The 20,585-nt window shown below is 34.9% G+C and overlaps 1 protein-coding gene across 1 annotated transcript in view; it reads left to right on the top strand.

The window, feature by feature from the left end:
* The window catches only part of LOC133641076 (DNA replication licensing factor MCM3-like), a 38,490-nt gene that overhangs the window by 16,541 nt on the left and 1,364 nt on the right, over nt 1-20,585 (top strand). Inside the window, exons 11-16 of the mRNA XM_062034911.1 lie at nt 5,439-5,565; nt 6,399-6,549; nt 7,635-7,775; nt 8,326-8,432; nt 18,452-18,525; nt 20,462-20,555. Of these exons, the coding sequence (XP_061890895.1) occupies nt 5,439-5,565; nt 6,399-6,549; nt 7,635-7,775; nt 8,326-8,432; nt 18,452-18,525; nt 20,462-20,555 (694 nt within the window). The remainder of the gene's footprint in view (nt 1-5,438; nt 5,566-6,398; nt 6,550-7,634; nt 7,776-8,325; nt 8,433-18,451; nt 18,526-20,461; nt 20,556-20,585) is intronic.

The raw sequence follows: 20,585 nt of genomic DNA on the forward strand, positions 1-20,585 counted from the left end.
CAGCTCCTGCAAGGGAGCACCCAAATAACGCTGCGAAAAACCCTGAAGACACATAAGATCAAGATAGGCTGCCTGAGGAAACCCGTGGTGCAACGCACAGGGCCAGTACCTTGTACGGCCCTGATGAGACGGAGGAGGACCCAGGCCCGGACATTCCCCACAGTGCCTGGAACCTCCAAGCACCACCGGCGCAACCCCGGGGCAGACCGTCGGAGGGGGGACGCGTGGCGTGGAGCGCTACCTGGACACAAGTCGAGGGACTGATCACCCTCGGCTGGGTCGCCCGGGAGAGGGTGTTTGATTAAGACCCGAAACACCCTATGACCCCGGGAGAATCACTGATGATGTGTCCAGGTTGCACCGTAAGGTGTATTATGAAACCGAAAACTGTTATGTAAACACAAATGTAACATTGCCCATTGTATGCAAATAAAAAAATACATTCCATTATTGACATTAATAAAGTGCAAACTTAAATCTATCTTTTTTTAATAAGACAGTTATGTAAAGAAAAATGTAACATTGCACATTGTATGCAAATAAAAAAATAAATTCCAATATTGACATTAATAAAGTGCAAACTTAAATCTATCTTTTTTTAATAAGACAGTTATGTAAAGAAAAATGTAACATTGCACATTGTATGCAAATATAATAGTCCAATATTTGAGATTAATAAAGTGCATCTTCTGTCTTGGATAAAAAGACAAAAATGCTACATTGTATGCAAATAAAAAATACATTCCAATATTGACATTAATAAAGTGCCAACTTAAATCTATCTTTTTTTTAATAAGACAGTTATGTAAACAAAAATGTAACATTGCACACTGTATGCAAATAAATACAACAGTCCAATATTTGAGATTAATAAAGTGCATCTTCCGTCTTGGAGAGACAAAAATGTTACATTGCACATTGTATGCAAATAAAAAATAAATTCTAATATTGACATTAATAAAGTGCAAATTTTAAATATATCTTTTTTTAATAGGACAGTTATGTAAACAAAAATGTAACATTGCACACTGTATGCAAATAAACACAACAGTCCAAAATTTGAGATTAATAAAGTGCATCATCTGTCTTGGATAGACAAAAATGCTACATTGCACATTGTTTGCAAATAAACACATTCCAATATTGACATGAATAAAGTGCAAACTTAAATCTATCTTTTTTTTTAACAAGACGGTTATGTTAAACAAAAATGTAACGTTGCACATTGTATGCAAATAAATAACAGTCCATTATTTGAGATTAGTGAAGTGCATCTTCTGCCTGGAATGAAACTATTATATAAACAAAAATGTTACATTGCACATTATATGCAAATAAATGCAACAGTCCAATATTTGAGATGAATAAAGTGCATCTTCAGTCGTGAATAAAACAATTGTATAAACAAAAATGTAACATTGCACATTGTATAAAAATAAAAAATACATTCCAATATTGACATTAAGTGCAAACTTAAATATATCTTTTTTTTTTTTAATAAGACAGTTATGTAAACAAAAATATAACATTGCACATTGTATGCAAATAAATACAACAGTCCAATATTTGAGATTAATGAAGTGCACCTTCTGTCTTGAGTAAAACATTTATATAAACATGTTACATTGCACACTGTATGCAAATAAATACAACAGTCCAATATTTGAGATTAATAAAGTGCACCTTCTGTCTTGGATAGAAAGACAAAAATGCTGCATTGCACATTGTGTGCAAATAAAAAATACATTCCAATATTGACATTAATAAAGTGCAAACTTAAATCTATATATTTTTTAATAAGACTGTTATGTAAACACAAATGTAACATTGCACATTGTATGCAAATAAAAAAATACATTCCAATATTGACATTAATAAAGTGCAAACTTAAATCTATCTTTTTTTTAATAAGACAGTTATGTAAAGAAAAATGTAACATTGCACATTGTATGCAAATATAATAGTCCAATATTTGAGATTAATAAAGTGCATCTTCTGTCTTGGATTAAAAGACAAAAATGCTACATTGTATGCAAATAAAAAATACATTCCAATATTGACATTAATAAAGTGCCAACTTAAATCTATCTTTTTTTTAGTAAGACAGTTATGTAAACAAAAATGTAACATTGCACACTGTATGCAAATAAATACAACAGTCCAATATTTTAGATTAATAAAGTGCATCTTCTGTCTTGGATAGAAAGACAAAAATGCAACATTGTATGCAAATAAAAAATAAATTCCAATATTGACATTAATAAAGTGCACACTTCAATCTATCTTTCTTTGAATAAGACAGTTGTGTAAACAGAAATGTAACATTGCACATTGTATGCAAAAAAATACAACAGTCCAAAATTTGAGATTAATAAAGTGCATCTTCTGTCGTGAGTAAAACAATTACATTAACACAAATGTAACATTGCACATTCTATGCAAATAAATGCAACAGTCCAATATTTGAGATTAATGAAATGCATCTTCTGTCTTGAATAAAACAATTACATTAACACAAATGTAACATTGCCCGTTGTATGCAAATAAAAAAAATACATTCCAATATTGACATTAATAAAGTGCAAACTTAAATCTATCTTTTTTTTAAAGACAGTTATGTAAAGAAAACTAACTTTGCACACTGTATGCAAGTAAATATAACAGTCAAATATTTGAGATTAACCAAGTGCATCTTCTGTCTTTGATATAAAGACAAAAATGCTACATTGCACATTGTATGCAAATAAAACATACATTCCAATATTGACATTAACAAAGTGCAAACTTAAATCTATATTTTTTTTAACAAGACAGTTATGCAAACAAAAATGTAACGTTGCACACTGTATGCAAATAAATACAACAGTCCAATATTTGAGATTAATAAAGTGCATCTTCTGTCTTGGATAGAAAGACAAAAATGTTACATTGCACATTGTGTGCAAATAAAAAATACATTCCAATATTGACATTAATAAAGTGCAAACTTAAATCTATATATTTTTTATAAGACAGTTATGTAAACACAAATGTAACATTGCACATTGTATGCAAATAAAAAATACATTCCAATATTTACATTAATAAAGTGCATCTTCTGTCTTGAATAGAAAGACAAAAATGCTACATTGTATGCAAATAAAAAATAAATTCCAATATTGACATTAATAAAGTGCACACTTAAATCTATCTTTCTTTGAATAAGACAGTTATGTAAACACAAATGTAACATTGCACATTGTATGCAAATAAATACAACAGTCCAAAATTTGATATTAATAAAGTGCATCTTCTGTCGTGAATAAAACAATTGTATAAACAAAAATGTAACATTGCACATTGTATGCTAATAAATACAACAGTCCAATATTTGAGATGAGTGAAGTGCATCTTCTGTCTTGAATAAAACAATTATATAAACACAAATTTAACATTGCACACTCTATGCAAATAAAAAAATACATCCCAATATTGATATTAATAAAGTGCAAACTTAAATCTGTCTTCTTTTTTTTTTAACAAGACAGTTATGTAAAGAAAAATGTAACATTGCACACTGTATGCAAATAAATATAACAGTCCAATATTTGAGATTAATAAAGTGCATCTTCTGTCTTGGATAGAAAGACAAAAATGCTACATTGCATATTGTATGCAAAATAAAAAAATATATTCCAATATTGACATTAATAAAGTGCAAACTTAAATCTTTTTTTTTTTTTTTTAATAAGACTGTTATGTAAACAAAAATGTAACATTGCACACTGTATGCAAATAAATACAACAGTCCAATATTTAAATGATAAAGTGCATCTTCTGTCTTGAATAAAACAATTGTATAAACAAAAATGTAACCTTGCACACTGTATGCAAATAAATACAACAGTCCAATATTTAAATGATAAAGTGCATCTTCTGTCTTGAATAAAACAATTGTATAAACAAAAATGTAACCTTGCACACTGTATGCAAATAAATATAAGTCCAATATTTGAGATTAGTGAAGTGCATCTTCTGTCTTGAATAAAACAATTATATAAACAAAAATGTTATGTAGCACATTGTATGCAAATAAAAAAATACATTCCAATATTGACATTAATAAAGTGCAAACTTAAATCTATATTTTTTTAAATTAGACAGTTATGTAAACACAAATGTAACCTTGCACACTGTATGCAAATACAAAAATACATTCCTATATTGACATTAATAAAGTTCAAAATTAAATAGATTTTTAAGAGAGTCACGTAAACAAAAATGCAACATTGCACACTGTGTGCAAATAAATACAACAGTCCAATATTTGAGATTGATAAAGTGCATCTTCTGTCTTGAATAAAACAATTGTATAAACAAAAATGTTACATTGCACATTATATGCAAACACAACAGTCCAATATTCGAGATTAATAAAGTGCATCTTCTGTCTTGGATAGAAAGACAAAAAGGCTACATTGCACATTGTATGTAAATAAACTGTATGCTAATAAATACAACAGTCCAATATTTGAGATTTATAAAGCGCATCTTGTCTTGAATTAAACAATTGTATAAACAAAAATGTTACATTGCACATTATATGCAAATAAAAAATGCATTCCAATATTGACATTAATAAAGTGCAGACTTAAAACCATCTTTTTTTAAATAAAGCAGTTATGTAAACACAAATTTAACATTGCACACTGTATGCAAATAAATACAACAGTCCAATATTTGAGATTAATGAAGTGCATCTTCTGTCTTGGATAAAAAAATTATATAAACCAAATTATTACATTGCACATTATATTCAAATAAATGCAACAGTCCAATATTTGAGATTAATAAAGTGCATTTTCTGTCGTGAATAAAACACTTATGTAAAACAAAATGTAATCTTGCACTTTGTATGCAAATAATACATTCCAACATTGAGATAAAGTGCAAATTTAATGTTTTTGTCTTGAATAAAACCATGTAAACCAAAATAAAGCATTGCACATTGTATGGAAATAATACAACCTAACAATGAATTAAAGTGCCAGTGTAAATTGTCCGTTTTGATTAAAACAATTAACAAATTAATTAACAAAAATGTAACACTGAACATGGCGTGTAAATATACGATACAATCTAAAATGGAGATGAACAAATTGCAAACTTGCAGTTTTTGTTTACTTGTTTTATTCTGTACAGAATATCTACCAGTATGTCAATGGATTACGCACTGTGCTCGTCTCTTGTCCTACATGTACTTCAATAAAACTCATCTGCTTTTTAGTGGGACTGTCGACAACACTTTTCCTTTCTTTGGAACAAATGTGGCGCTCTTCTTTGCGTCGGCATTAGCCGCGTTGTTTTTGCAACAAATAATTGCTCCAATGCCCGCGTGGTCAGGACCAACAACGTGCTGGTGGTCTAATACGCATGTGTCTTCCCAACGATGGTTTCAGCCATGGCTTTTGGCGGCTCTGTCGACGTTCTCGCGACGGACGACCCGGACGTGGCGGCTCAAGAGGTGGAAGAGCTGCAAGTCTACGAGAAGCACAACAACCTTCTGCACGGGGTCAGGAAAAAGAAGTACGTAAACAACAAGGGACGGCGGTAGAAATGTAATTATTATTAAAGTTAAACCGTTATTGATATAAAAGTGCTCGCCACAAGTACATGCAGTGTTTCCCATAAACTGCCAAGATACCTGTGGCGGTGGGGGCGGGGCTACGGGCGTGGTCACCATGACATCGAGTAATTTGCATAATTTACTACAATGATATGATTTTGTCTAAAAAGGCTCAAAAAATGTATACTTACTAATTAATAATAACAGTTTTGTTTTAAACGTCCATCCATCCATCCATTTTACAATATAATTACAACACTTTATGTACATATTTATATACAGATTTGAACAATAAGTTATTCACTGAAATATATTTACTAATTGTGGTTCTTACAAAAAATATATCTTATAAAATATAAAAGCTAAAATGTCTCTTAAAGCTCTGCCCCTTTAATTAGTGCATACTAAATAATTTAACTTTAGCCTACTACTACAACCATATTATTTACCAGCAACATAAAGTGAAACAGAGGCAGAGGTGTCCTGCCACAGTCAGTAACAAATAAACAGAAAACAGTAGTGGTCAAATACAAATAAGGCAACAAGAGAAGTATCCTACACTTCTCTTTTGTAAAGTAAATCTGAACAGCCTATATGGGCATCTACATCAACTATATGATTTGCCTGAGAAGCTGGACAGGACAAAAATAAATAAAAAAAATATATTTTTTTTTTATTTTTTATTTGTGGCGGACGTAATTCTTTCGTGGCGGGCCGCCCCAAATAAATGAATGTGTGGGGAAACACTGACATGAATGCAAAGTGCTGATTGATGAGTGACCCCACATTTCAGGGAGAAGATGGTGAGCAAGGAGTTCATGAGGAAGTACATCCACATTGCCAAGGGAGTGACGCCCGTGTTGACGGAGGAGGCGGCCAATCACATTGCAGAAGAATATTCCAGGCTCAGGAGTCAGGAGCAGTTTGGCGCTGACATCGCCCGGGTCAGCATAACTATAAACATGCATAAACACATATATGTCATATATAAAACCCCAAACCAATGAAGTTGGCATGTTGTGTAAATGGTAAATAAAAACAGAATGCAATGATTTGCAAATCCTTTTCAACTTATATTCAATTGAATAGAATGCAAAGACAAGATATTTAATGTTCGAACTGAGAAACTTTCTGGGTGTTGTTGATAAATGGCTTCGCATAGAGTTTTAACTAGCACTTACAAATGTAGCGACCAACTGTAGTTGCTGACCGTGGTTTTCTGAAGTGTTCCTAAGCCCATGTGGTGATATCCTTTACACGCTGATGTCACTTTTTGACGCGGTACCGCCTGAGGGATGGAAGGTCACGGGCATTGCCGCTTACGTGCAGTGATTTCTCCAGATTCTCTGAACCTTTTAATGTTATTACGGACCGTAGACGGTGAAATCCCTAAATTCCTTGCAATAGCTGGTTGAGAAATGTTGTTCTTAAACTGTTCGACAATTTGCCCCGTCCTTGTTTGTGAATGACTGAGCATTTCATGGAAGCTGCTTTTATACCCAATCATGGAACCCACCTGTTCCCAATTAGCCTGTTCACCTGTGGGGTGTTCCAAATAAGTGTTTAAATGAGCATTCCTCAACTTTCTCAGTCTTTTTTGCCGCTTGTGCCAGCTTTTGTGAAACACGTTGCCGGCATCAACTTCCAAATGAGCTAATATTTGCAAAAAATAACAACGCTTTCCAGTTTGAAGGTTAAGTATCACATCAGTGTGTAAAGGATATCACCACATGGGCTCAGGAACCTGTCAGTAAATACAGTTTGTCGCTACATTTGTAAGTGCTAGTTAAAACTCTATGCAAAGCCATTTATCAACAACACCCAGAAAGTTTCTCAGTTCAAACATTAAATATCTTGTCTTTGCAGTCTATGCAATTGAATATAAGTTGGAAAGGATTTGCAAATCATTGTATTCTGTTTTTATTTACCATTTACACAACGTGCCAACTTCACTGGTTTTGGGGTTTAAGAGAAATTTTTAGGTGCCGAGTCGGCATACAATGAATTTTTCTCCCGTGTTGACTTGCAGACGTCGCCAGTGACGGCGCGTACGTTAGAGACCCTGATCCGCTTGTCCACAGCGCACGCCAAAGCCCGCATGAGCAAAGCTGTAGAACTGCAGGACTCTGAAGTGGCCGTGGAGCTGGTACAGTTTGCGTACTTCAAGAAGGTACGTGATAAATATAGTAGTATTATAAACGTGTTACAGTTTGCGTACTTCAAGAAGGTACGTGATGAATATAGTAGTATTATAAACGTGGTACAGTTTGCGTACTTCAAGAAGGTACGTGATGAATATAGTAGTATTATAAACGTGGTACAGTTTGCATACTTCAAGAAGGTATGTCATAAATATAGTAGTGTTATAAACGTGGTACAGTTTGTGTACTTCAAGAAGGTATGTCATAAATATAGTATTATAAACGTGGTACAGTTTGCATACTTCAAGAAGGTATGTCATAAATATAGTAGTGTTATAAACGTGGTACAGTTTGTGTACTTCAAGAAGGTATGTCATAAATATAGTATTATAAACGTGGTACAGTTTGCATACTTCAAGAAGGTATGTCATAAATATAGTAGTATTATAAACGTGGTACAGTTTGCATACTTCAAGAAGGTACGTGATAAATATAGTAGTATTATAAACGTGGTACAGTTTGCGTACTTCAAGAAGGTATGTGATGAATATAGTAGTATTTTAAACGTGTATCTTGCAGGTTCTGGAGAAAGAAAAGAAACGTTCTAGAAAGGAAGAAGATTCTGCCTCTGACGACGAAGACCAAGAAGCGACTACACAGCAGTCGCAATCATCTCACAGGAAAAGGTACACATACTCTACTACATACTACTACTCTACTACATACTGTACATACACACTACTACTACTACATACTGTACATACACACTACTACTACTCTACACCACACTGTACATACACACTACTACTACTACATACTGTACATACACACTACTACTACTCTACACCACACTGTACATACACACTACTACTACTACATACTGTACATACACACTACTACTACTACATACTGTACATACACGCTACTACTACGACATACTGTACATACACGCTACTACTACATACTGTACATACACACTACTACTACTACTACTACATACTGTACATACACGCTACTATTACGACATACTGTACATACACGCTACTACTACTACATACTGTACATACACGCTACTACTACGACATACTGTACATACACGCTACTACTACGACATACTGTACATACACACTACTACTACATACTGTACATACACACTACTACTACTACATACTGTACATACACGCTACTACTACATACTGTACATACACACTACTACTACTACATACTGTACATACACGCTACTACTACGACATACTGTACATACACGCTACTACTACATACTGTACATACACACTACTACTACTACTACTACTACATACTGTACATACACGCTACTATTACGACATACTGTACATACACGCTACTACTACTACATACTGTACATACACGCTACTACTACGACATACTGTACATACACGCTACTACTACGACATACTGTACATACACACTACTACTACATACTGTACATACACACTACTACTACTACTACTACTACTACATACTGTACATACACGCTACTACTACGACATACTGTACATACACACTACTACTACATACTGTACATACACACTACTACTACTACATACTGTACATACACGCTACTACTACGACATACTGTACATACACGCTACTACTACATACTGTACATACACACTACTACTACTACATACTGTACATACACGCTACTACTACTACATACTGTACATACACGCTACTATTACGACATACTGTACATACACGCTACTACTACTCTACTACATACTGTACATACACACTACTACTACTACATACTATACATACACGCTACTACTACGACATACTGTACATACACGCTACTACTACTCTACTACATACTGTACATACACAATACTACTACTACATACTGTACATACACACTGCTACTACTACATACTGTACATACACACTATTGCTACTACTACTACTACATACTGCACATATACACTACTACCACTACATACTGTACATACACACTACTACTACTACATACTGTACATACACACTACTACTACTACATACTGTACATACACACTATTACTACTACTACTACATACTGTACATACACACTACTATTACTACTACATACTGTACATACACACTACTACTACTCTACACCAAACTGTACATACACACTACTACTACATACTGTACATACACACTACTACTACATACTGTACATACACACTACTTCTACTACATACTGTACATACACACTACTGCTACTCTACACCAAACTGTACATACACACTACTACTACATACTGTACATACACACTACTTCTACTACATACTGTACATACACGCTACTACTACTACATACTGTACATACACGCTACTATTACGACATACTGTACATACACGCTACTACTACTCTACTACATACTGTACATACACACTACTACTACTACATACTGTACATACACGCTACTACTACGACATACTGTACATACACGCTACTACTACTCTACTACATACTGTACATACACAATACTACTACTACATACTGTACATACACACTACTACTACTACATACTGTACATACACACTATTACTACTACTACTACTACATACTGCACATATACACTACTACCACTACATACTGTACATACACACTACTACTACTACATACTGTACATACACACTACTACTACTACATACTGTACATACACACTACTACTACTACATACTGTACATACACACTATTACTACTACTACATACTGTACATACACACTACTATTACTACTACATACTGTACATACACACTACTACTACTCTACACCAAACTGTACATACACACTACTACTACATACTGTACATACACACTACTTCTACTACATACTGTACATACACACTACTACTACTCTACACCAAACTGTACATACACACTACTACTACATACTGTACATACACACTACTATTACTACTGCTGCTACCCTACATACTACGCAGCACTCACAATCATCTCACAGGAAAAGGTACACATACTCTACTACATACTGTACATGCACACTACTACTACATACTGTACATACACACTACTACTACTCTACAACATACTGTACATACACACTACTACTACTACTCTACAACATACTGTACATACACACTACTACTACTACTCTACTACATACTGTACATACACACTACTACTACTACTCTACTACATACTGTACATACACACTGCTACTATTACTACTCTACAACATACTGTACATACACACTACTACTACTCTACAACATACTGTACATACACACTGCTACTATTACTACTCTACAACATACTGTACATACACACTACTACTACTCTACCACATACTGTACATACACACTGCTACTATTACTACTCTACTACATACTGTACATACACACTGGTACTATTACTAATATACAACATACTGTATATACACACTACTACTACTCTACAACATACTGTACATACACACTGCTACTATTACTACTCTACTACATACTGTACCTACACACTGCTACTATTACTACTATACAACATACTGTATATACACACTACTACTACTCTACAACATACTGTACATACACACTACTACTACTACTCTACAACATACTGTACATACACACTACTACTACTCTACTACATACTGTACATACACACTGCTATTATTACTACTATACAACATACTGTATATACACACTACTACTACTCTACAACATACTGTACATACACACTACTACTACTACTCTACAACATACTGTACATACACACTACTACTACTCTACTACATACTGTACATACACACTGCTATTATTACTACTATACAACATACTGTATATACACACTACTACTACTCTACTACATACTGTACATACACACTACTACTACATACTGTACATACACACTACTACTACATACTGTACATACACACTACTACTACTCTACAACATACTGTACATACACACTACTACTACTCTACTACATACTGTACATACACACTGCTACTATTACTACTATACAACATACTGTACATACACACTACTACTACTCTACTACATACTGTACATACACACTGCTACTATTACTACTATACAACATACTGTACATACACACTACTACTATTACTACTCTACTACATACTGTACATACACACTACTACTATTACTACTCTACTACATACTGTACCTACACACTGCTACTATTACTACTCTACTACATACTGTACATACACGCTGCTACTATTACTACTCTACTACATACTGTACATACATACTACTACTATTCTACTACATACTGTACATACACGCTGCTATAAATACTAATACTCTACTACATACTGTACATACACACTACTACTACTACCCTACATACCACACAGCAGTCGCAACCATTTCACAGGAAAAGGTACACATACTCTACTACATACTACTACTAATGTTGGTACACATACTCTACATACCACCACTACTACTACTGAATGGTACACATACTTTACCTACTACTACTAATGTAGGTACACATACTTTACCTACTACTACTACTACTACTAATGTAGGTACACATACTCTACCTACTACTACTACTACTACTACTACTACTAATGTAGGTACACATACTCTACCTACTACTACTACTACTACTAATGTAGGTACACATACTCTACCTACTACTACTAATGTAGGTACACCTACTACTACTACTACTACTAATGTAGGTACACATACTCTACCTACTACTACTAATGTAGGTACACCTACTACTACTACTACTACTACTACTAATGTAGGTACACATACTCTACCTACTACTACTACTACTACTAATGTAGGTACACATACTCTACCTACTACTACTAATGTAGGTACACCTACTACTACTACTACTACTACTACTACTACTAATGTAGGTACACATACTCTACCTACTACTACTACTACTACTACTACTACTACTACTACTACTAATGTAGGTACACATACTCTACCTACTACTACTAATGTAGGTACACCTACTACTACTACTACTATTGTAGGTACACATACTCTACCTACTACTACTAATGTAGGTACACCTACTACTACTACTACTACTACTACTACTACTACTACTAATGTAGGTACACATACTCTACCTACTACTACTAATGTAGGTACACCTACTACTACTACTACTACTACTAATGTAGGTACACATACTCTACCTACTACTACTAATGTAGGTACACCTACTACTACTACTACTAATGTAGGTACACCTACTACTACTACTACTAATGTAGGTACACCTACTACTACTACTACTAATGTAGGTACACCTACTACTACTACTACATACTGTACATACACGCTACTACTACTACATACTGTACATACACGCTACTACTACTCTACTACATACTGTACATACACACTACTACTACTACATACTATACATACACGCTACTACTACGACATACTGTACATACACGCTACTACTACTCTACTACATACTGTACATACACAATACTACTACTACATACTGTACATACACACTGCTACTACTACATACTGTACATACACACTATTGCTACTACTACTACTACATACTGCACATATACACTACTACCACTACATACTGTACATACACACTACTACTACTACATACTGTACATACACACTACTACTACTACATACTGTACATACACACTATTACTACTACTACTACATACTGTACATACACACTGCTACTATTACTACTACATACTGTACATACACACTACTACTACTCTACACCAAACTGTACATACACACTACTACTACATACTGTACATACACACTACTACTACATACTGTACATACACACTGCTACTATTACTACTACATACTGTACATACACACTACTACTACTCTACACCAAACTGTACATACACACTACTACTACATACTGTACATACACGCTACTACTACTACATACTGTACATACACGCTACTATTACGACATACTGTACATACACGCTACTACTACTCTACTACATACTGTACATACACACTACTACTACTACATACTGTACATACACGCTACTACTACGACATACTGTACATACACGCTACTACTACTCTACTACATACTGTACATACACAATACTACTACTACATACTGTACATACACACTACTACTACTACATACTGTACATACACACTATTACTACTACTACTACTACATACTGCACATATACACTACTACCACTACATACTGTACATACACACTACTACTACTACATACTGTACATACACACTACTACTACTACATACTGTACATACACACTATTACTACTACTACATACTGTACATACACACTACTATTACTACTACATACTGTACATACACACTACTACTACTTGGGACGGTATAGCTCGGTTGGTAGAGCGGCCGTGCCAGCAACTTGAGGGTTGCAGGTTCGATCCCCGCTTCCGCCATCCTAGTCACTGCCGTTGTGTCCTTGGGCAAGACACTTTACCCACCTGCTCCCAGTGCCACCCACACTGGTTTAAATGTAACTTAGATATTGGGTTTCACAATGTAAAGCGCTTTGAGTCACTTGAGAAAAAGCGCTATATAAATGTAATTCACTTCACTTCACTTCACTACTCTACACCAAACTGTACATACACACTACTACTACATACTGTACATACACACTACTTCTACTACATACTGTACATACACACTACTACTACTCTACACCAAACTGTACATACACACTACTACTACATACTGTACATACACACTACTACTACTCTACACCAAACTGTACATACACACTACTACTACATACTGTACATACACACTACTATTACTACTGCTGCTACCCTACATACTACGCAGCACTCACAATCATCTCACAGGAAAAGGTACACATACTCTACTACATACTGTACATGCACACTACTACTACATACTGTACATACACACTACTACTACTCTACAACATACTGTACATACACACTACTACTACTACTCTACAACATACTGTACATACACACTACTACTACTACTCTACTACATACTGTACATACACACTGCTACTATTACTACTCTACAACATACTGTACATACACACTACTACTACTCTACAACATACTGTACATACACACTGCTACTATTACTACTCTACAACATACTGTACATACACACTACTACTACTCTACCACATACTGTACATACACACTGCTACTATTACTACTCTACTACATACTGTACATACACACTGGTACTATTACTAATATACAACATACTGTATATACACACTACTACTACTCTACAACATACTGTACATACACACTGCTACTATTACTACTCTACTACATACTGTACCTACACACTGCTACTATTACTACTATACAACATACTGTATATACACACTACTACTACTCTACAACATACTGTACATACACACTACTACTACTCTACTACATACTGTACATACACACTGCTATTATTACTACTATACAACATACTGTATATACACACTACTACTACTCTACTACATACTGTACATACACACTACTACTACTCTACAACATACTGTACATACACACTACTACTACTCTACTACATACTGTACATACACACTGCTACTATTACTACTATACAACATACTGTACATACACACTACTACTACTCTACTACATACTGTACATACACACTGCTACTATTACTACTATACAACATACTGTACATACACACTACTACTATTACTACTCTACTACATACTGTACATACACACTACTACTATTACTACTACTACTACATACTGTACCTACACACTGCTACTATTACTACTCTACTACATACTGTACATACACGCTGCTACTATTACTACTCTACTACATACTGTACATACATACTACTACTATTCTACTACATACTGTACATACATACTACTACTATTCTACTACATACTGTACATACACGCTGCTATAAATACTAATACTCTACTACATACTGTACATACACACTACTACTACTACCCTACATACCACACAGCAGTCGCAACCATTTCACAGGAAAAGGTACACATACTCTACTACATACTACTACTAATGTATGTACACATACTCTACATACCACTACTAATGTTGGTACACATACTCTACATACCACCACTACTACTACTGAATGGTACACATACTTTACCTACTACTACTAATGTAGGTACACATACTTTACCTACTACTACTACTACTACTAATGTAGGTACACATACTCTACCTACTACTACTACTACTACTACTACTACTAATGTAGGTACACATACTCTACCTACTACTACTACTACTACTAATGTAGGTACACATACTCTACCTACTACTACTAATGTAGGTACACCTACTACTACTACTACTACTAATGTAGGTACACATACTCTACCTACTACTACTAATGTAGGTACACCTACTACTACTACTACTACTACTACTAATGTAGGTACACATACTCTACCTACTACTACTACTACTACTACTACTAATGTAGGTACACATACTCTACCTACTACTACTAATGTAGGTACACCTACTACTACTACTACTACTAATGTAGGTACACATACTCTACCTACTACTACTAATGTAGGTACACCTACTACTACTACTACTACTACTACTAATGTAGGTACACATACTCTACCTACTACTACTACTACTACTACTACTACTAATGTAGGTACACATACTCTACCTACTACTACTAATGTAGGTACACCTACTACTACTACTACTACTACTACTACTAATGTAGGTACACATACTCTACCTACTACTACTAATGTAGGTACACCTACTACTACTACTACTATTGTAGGTACACATACTCTACCTACTACTACTAATGTAGGTACACCTACTACTACTACTACTACTACTACTACTACTACTACTACTAATGTAGGTACACATACTCTACCTACTACTACTAATGTAGGTACACCTACTACTACTACTACTACTACTAATGTAGGTACACATACTCTACCTACTACTACTAATGTAGGTACACCTACTACTACTACTACTAATGTAGGTACACCTACTACTACTACTACTAATGTAGGTACACCTACTACTACTACTACTAATGTAGGTACGCATACTCTACCTACTACTACTGAACGGTAAACTTGATGTACTACATGCATATGTACTTCGGTATGTACCTCTAGTGTACTACATACATGCGTACCACAGTATGTACACAGTGTACTACGTACATGCGTACCACAGTATGTACACAGTGTACTACGTACATGCGTACCACAGTATGTACACAGTGTACTACGTACATGCGTACCACAGTATGTACACAGTGTACTACGTACATGCGTACCACAGTATGTACACAGTGTACTACGTACATGCGTACCACAGTATGTACACAGTGTACTACGTACATGCGTACCACAGTATGTACACAGTGTACTACGTACATGCGTACCACAGTATGTACACAGTGTACTACGTACATGCGTACCACAGTATGTACACAGTGTACTACGTACATGCGTACCACAGTATGTACACAGTGTACTACGTACATGCGTACCACAGTATGTACACAGTGTACTACGTACATGCGTACCACAGTATGTACACAGTGTACTACGTACATGCGTACCACAGTATGTACACAGTGTAATACATACATGCGTACCACAGTATGTACACAGTGTACTTCGTACATGCGTACCACAGTATGTACACAGTGTACTACATACATGCGTACCACAGTATGTACACAGTGTACTACGTACATGCGTACCACAGTATGTACACATGCGTACCACAGTATGTACCCAGTGTACTACGTACATGCGTACCACAGTATGTACCCAGTGTACTACGTACATGCGTACCACAGTATGTACACATGCGTACCACAGTATGTACACAGTGTACTACGTACATGCGTACCACAGTATGTACACACGCGTACCACAGTATGTACCCAGTGTACTACGTACATGCGTACCACAGTATGTACACATGCGTACCACAGTATGTACACAGTGTACTACGTACATGCGTACCACAGTATGTACACAGTGTAATACATACATGCGTACCACAGTATGTACACAGTGTACTACGTACATGCGTACCACAGTATGTACACAGTGTACTACGTACATGCGTACCACAGTATGTACACAGTGTACTACGTACATGCGTACCACAGTATGTACCCAGTGTACTACGTACATGCGTACCACAGTATGTACCCAGTGTACTACGTACATGCGTACCACCGTATGTACACAGTGTACTACGTACATACGTACCACCGTATGTACACAGTGTACTACGTACATGCGTGCCACAGTATGTACACAGTGTACTACATACATGCGTACCACAGTATGTACACAGTGTACTACATACATACGTACCACCGTATGTACACAGTGTACTACATACATGCGTGCCACAGTATGTACACAGTGTACTACATGCATGCGTGCCACAGTATGTACACAGTGTACTACATACATACTTTTGATGCATAAATGGATGTGCGTGCCACAGTATGTACACAGTGTACTACATACATACTTTTGATGCATAAATGGATGTGCGTGCCACAGTATGTACACAGTGTACTACATACATACTTTTGATGCATACAGTGTTTTGTAGTGTATGAATGCAGCCTTTGCAGCACTAACACTACCTTGTGTGTCCTGAAGGGGGCGACGTGACTCTCAGGGCAGTGAAGCTTACAGTCCTTATGACTTCAGTGAAGAACAACACGTCCCTGACAGTAAGTCTGACACCTTTGTTAAATATATTTATATTTATATTATATTTCATTTGACTTATTCTCCTGTTTCAAATATACTTCTGTCATCATAACAATCTCTCACTATGATACAGTATGACACACTGATACGGTATGATATAGTGATATGGTGAAATGATACGTCACAGTAGGATGTAATCCCACTGTATGATGGAGTGATACAGTGAAACTATGATACTGTGGGATATAGTCACACAGTATGATAGTGATACGGTATGATTCAGTAATGTATTATACTCTATGATATGATACTGTTTGATATAGGGATACTGTATGATAGTGTTACAGTATGATATAGAGATACAGTGAAACAATATGATACAGTGGGATGTAGTCACACCGTATGATAGTGTTAAGGTATGATATAGTGATACATTGAAACAATATGATACTGTATGATGTATTGATGCAGTAAAACAATATAAGTTTGGATTTAGTGATACCAGATGATATAGTGATACAGTGAAACAATATGATACTGTATGATATATTGATACAGTGAAACAATATGATATGAAACAGTGATAATGTATGATATATTGATACAGTGAAACAATATGATACTGCATGATATATTGATACAGTGAAACAATATATGTTGTGATATAGTGATACTGTATGATGGTAAAGTGAAACAATATGATACGGTGTGATATAGTGATACTGTATGATATATTGCTACAGTGAAGCAATAGGATACTGTATGAAATATTGATACAGTGAAACAATATGACACTGTATGATATATTGATACAGTGAAACAATGATATGATGTGAAATAGTGATAATGTATGATATATTGATATAGTGAAACAATATGATACTGTATGATATATTGATACAGTGAAACAATATATGTTGTGATATAGTGATACTGTATGGTGGTAAAGTGAAACAATATGATACGGTGTGATATAGTGATACTGTGTGATATATTGCTACAGTGAAACAATATGACACTGTATGATATATTGATACAGTGAAACAATATATGTTGTGATATAGTGGTACTGTATGATATATTGGTACAGTGAAACAATGATACTGTATGATATATTGATACAGTGAAACAATATTATGCGGTGTGTGATGGTGATACTGTATGATATATTAATACAGTAAAACAATATGATACTGTATGGTATATTGATACAGTGAAACAATATGATACGATGTGATATAGTGATACAGTGAAACAATGATACTGTATGAAATATTGATACAGTGAAACAATATGATACTGTATGATGTATTGATTCAGTAAAACAATGATACTGTATGGTATATTGATACAGTGAAACAATATGATACGGTGTGATATAGTGATACTGTATGATATATTGCTACAGTGAAACAATATAATACGGTGAAATAGTGATACTGTATTATATATTATACAGTGAAAACAATATGATACGGTGTGATATGATACTGTATGATACATTGATACAGTGAAACAATATGATACGGTGTGATATAGTGATACTGTATGATATATTGATAGAGTTAAACAATATGATACGGTATGATATAGTGATACTGTATGATATATTGATAGAGTGAAACAATATGATACGGTATGATATAGTGATACTGTATGATATATTGCTACAGTGAAACAATATAATACGGTGATATGGTGATACTGTATGATATATTATACAGTGAAACAATATGATACGGTGTGATATGATACTGTATGATACATTGATACAGTGAAACAATATATGGTGTGATATAGTGATACTGTATGATATATTGATACAGTGAAACAATATGATACGGTGTGATATAGTGATATCGTATGATATATTGATACAGTGAAACAATATGATACGGTGTGATATAGTGATACTGGTTTCTTGAGAGGTGTTGAAGATTGTATTATGTGTTTCAGTTCACACTGCTGCCCCGAAAAGAGCGAAGGCGCAGCAGGCGGCAGAAGAACAAGCGCAAGTTTCCTCTGAAGACGGCGAGCTGGCGGCAGAAAGGTGTGCGTCTCGTCTCGTCTCGTCAGCGCC

Source organism: Entelurus aequoreus, linkage group LG23 (assembly GCF_033978785.1).
Source record: "Entelurus aequoreus isolate RoL-2023_Sb linkage group LG23, RoL_Eaeq_v1.1, whole genome shotgun sequence".
In the NCBI taxonomy this organism is placed as follows: Eukaryota; Metazoa; Chordata; class Actinopteri; order Syngnathiformes; family Syngnathidae; genus Entelurus; species Entelurus aequoreus.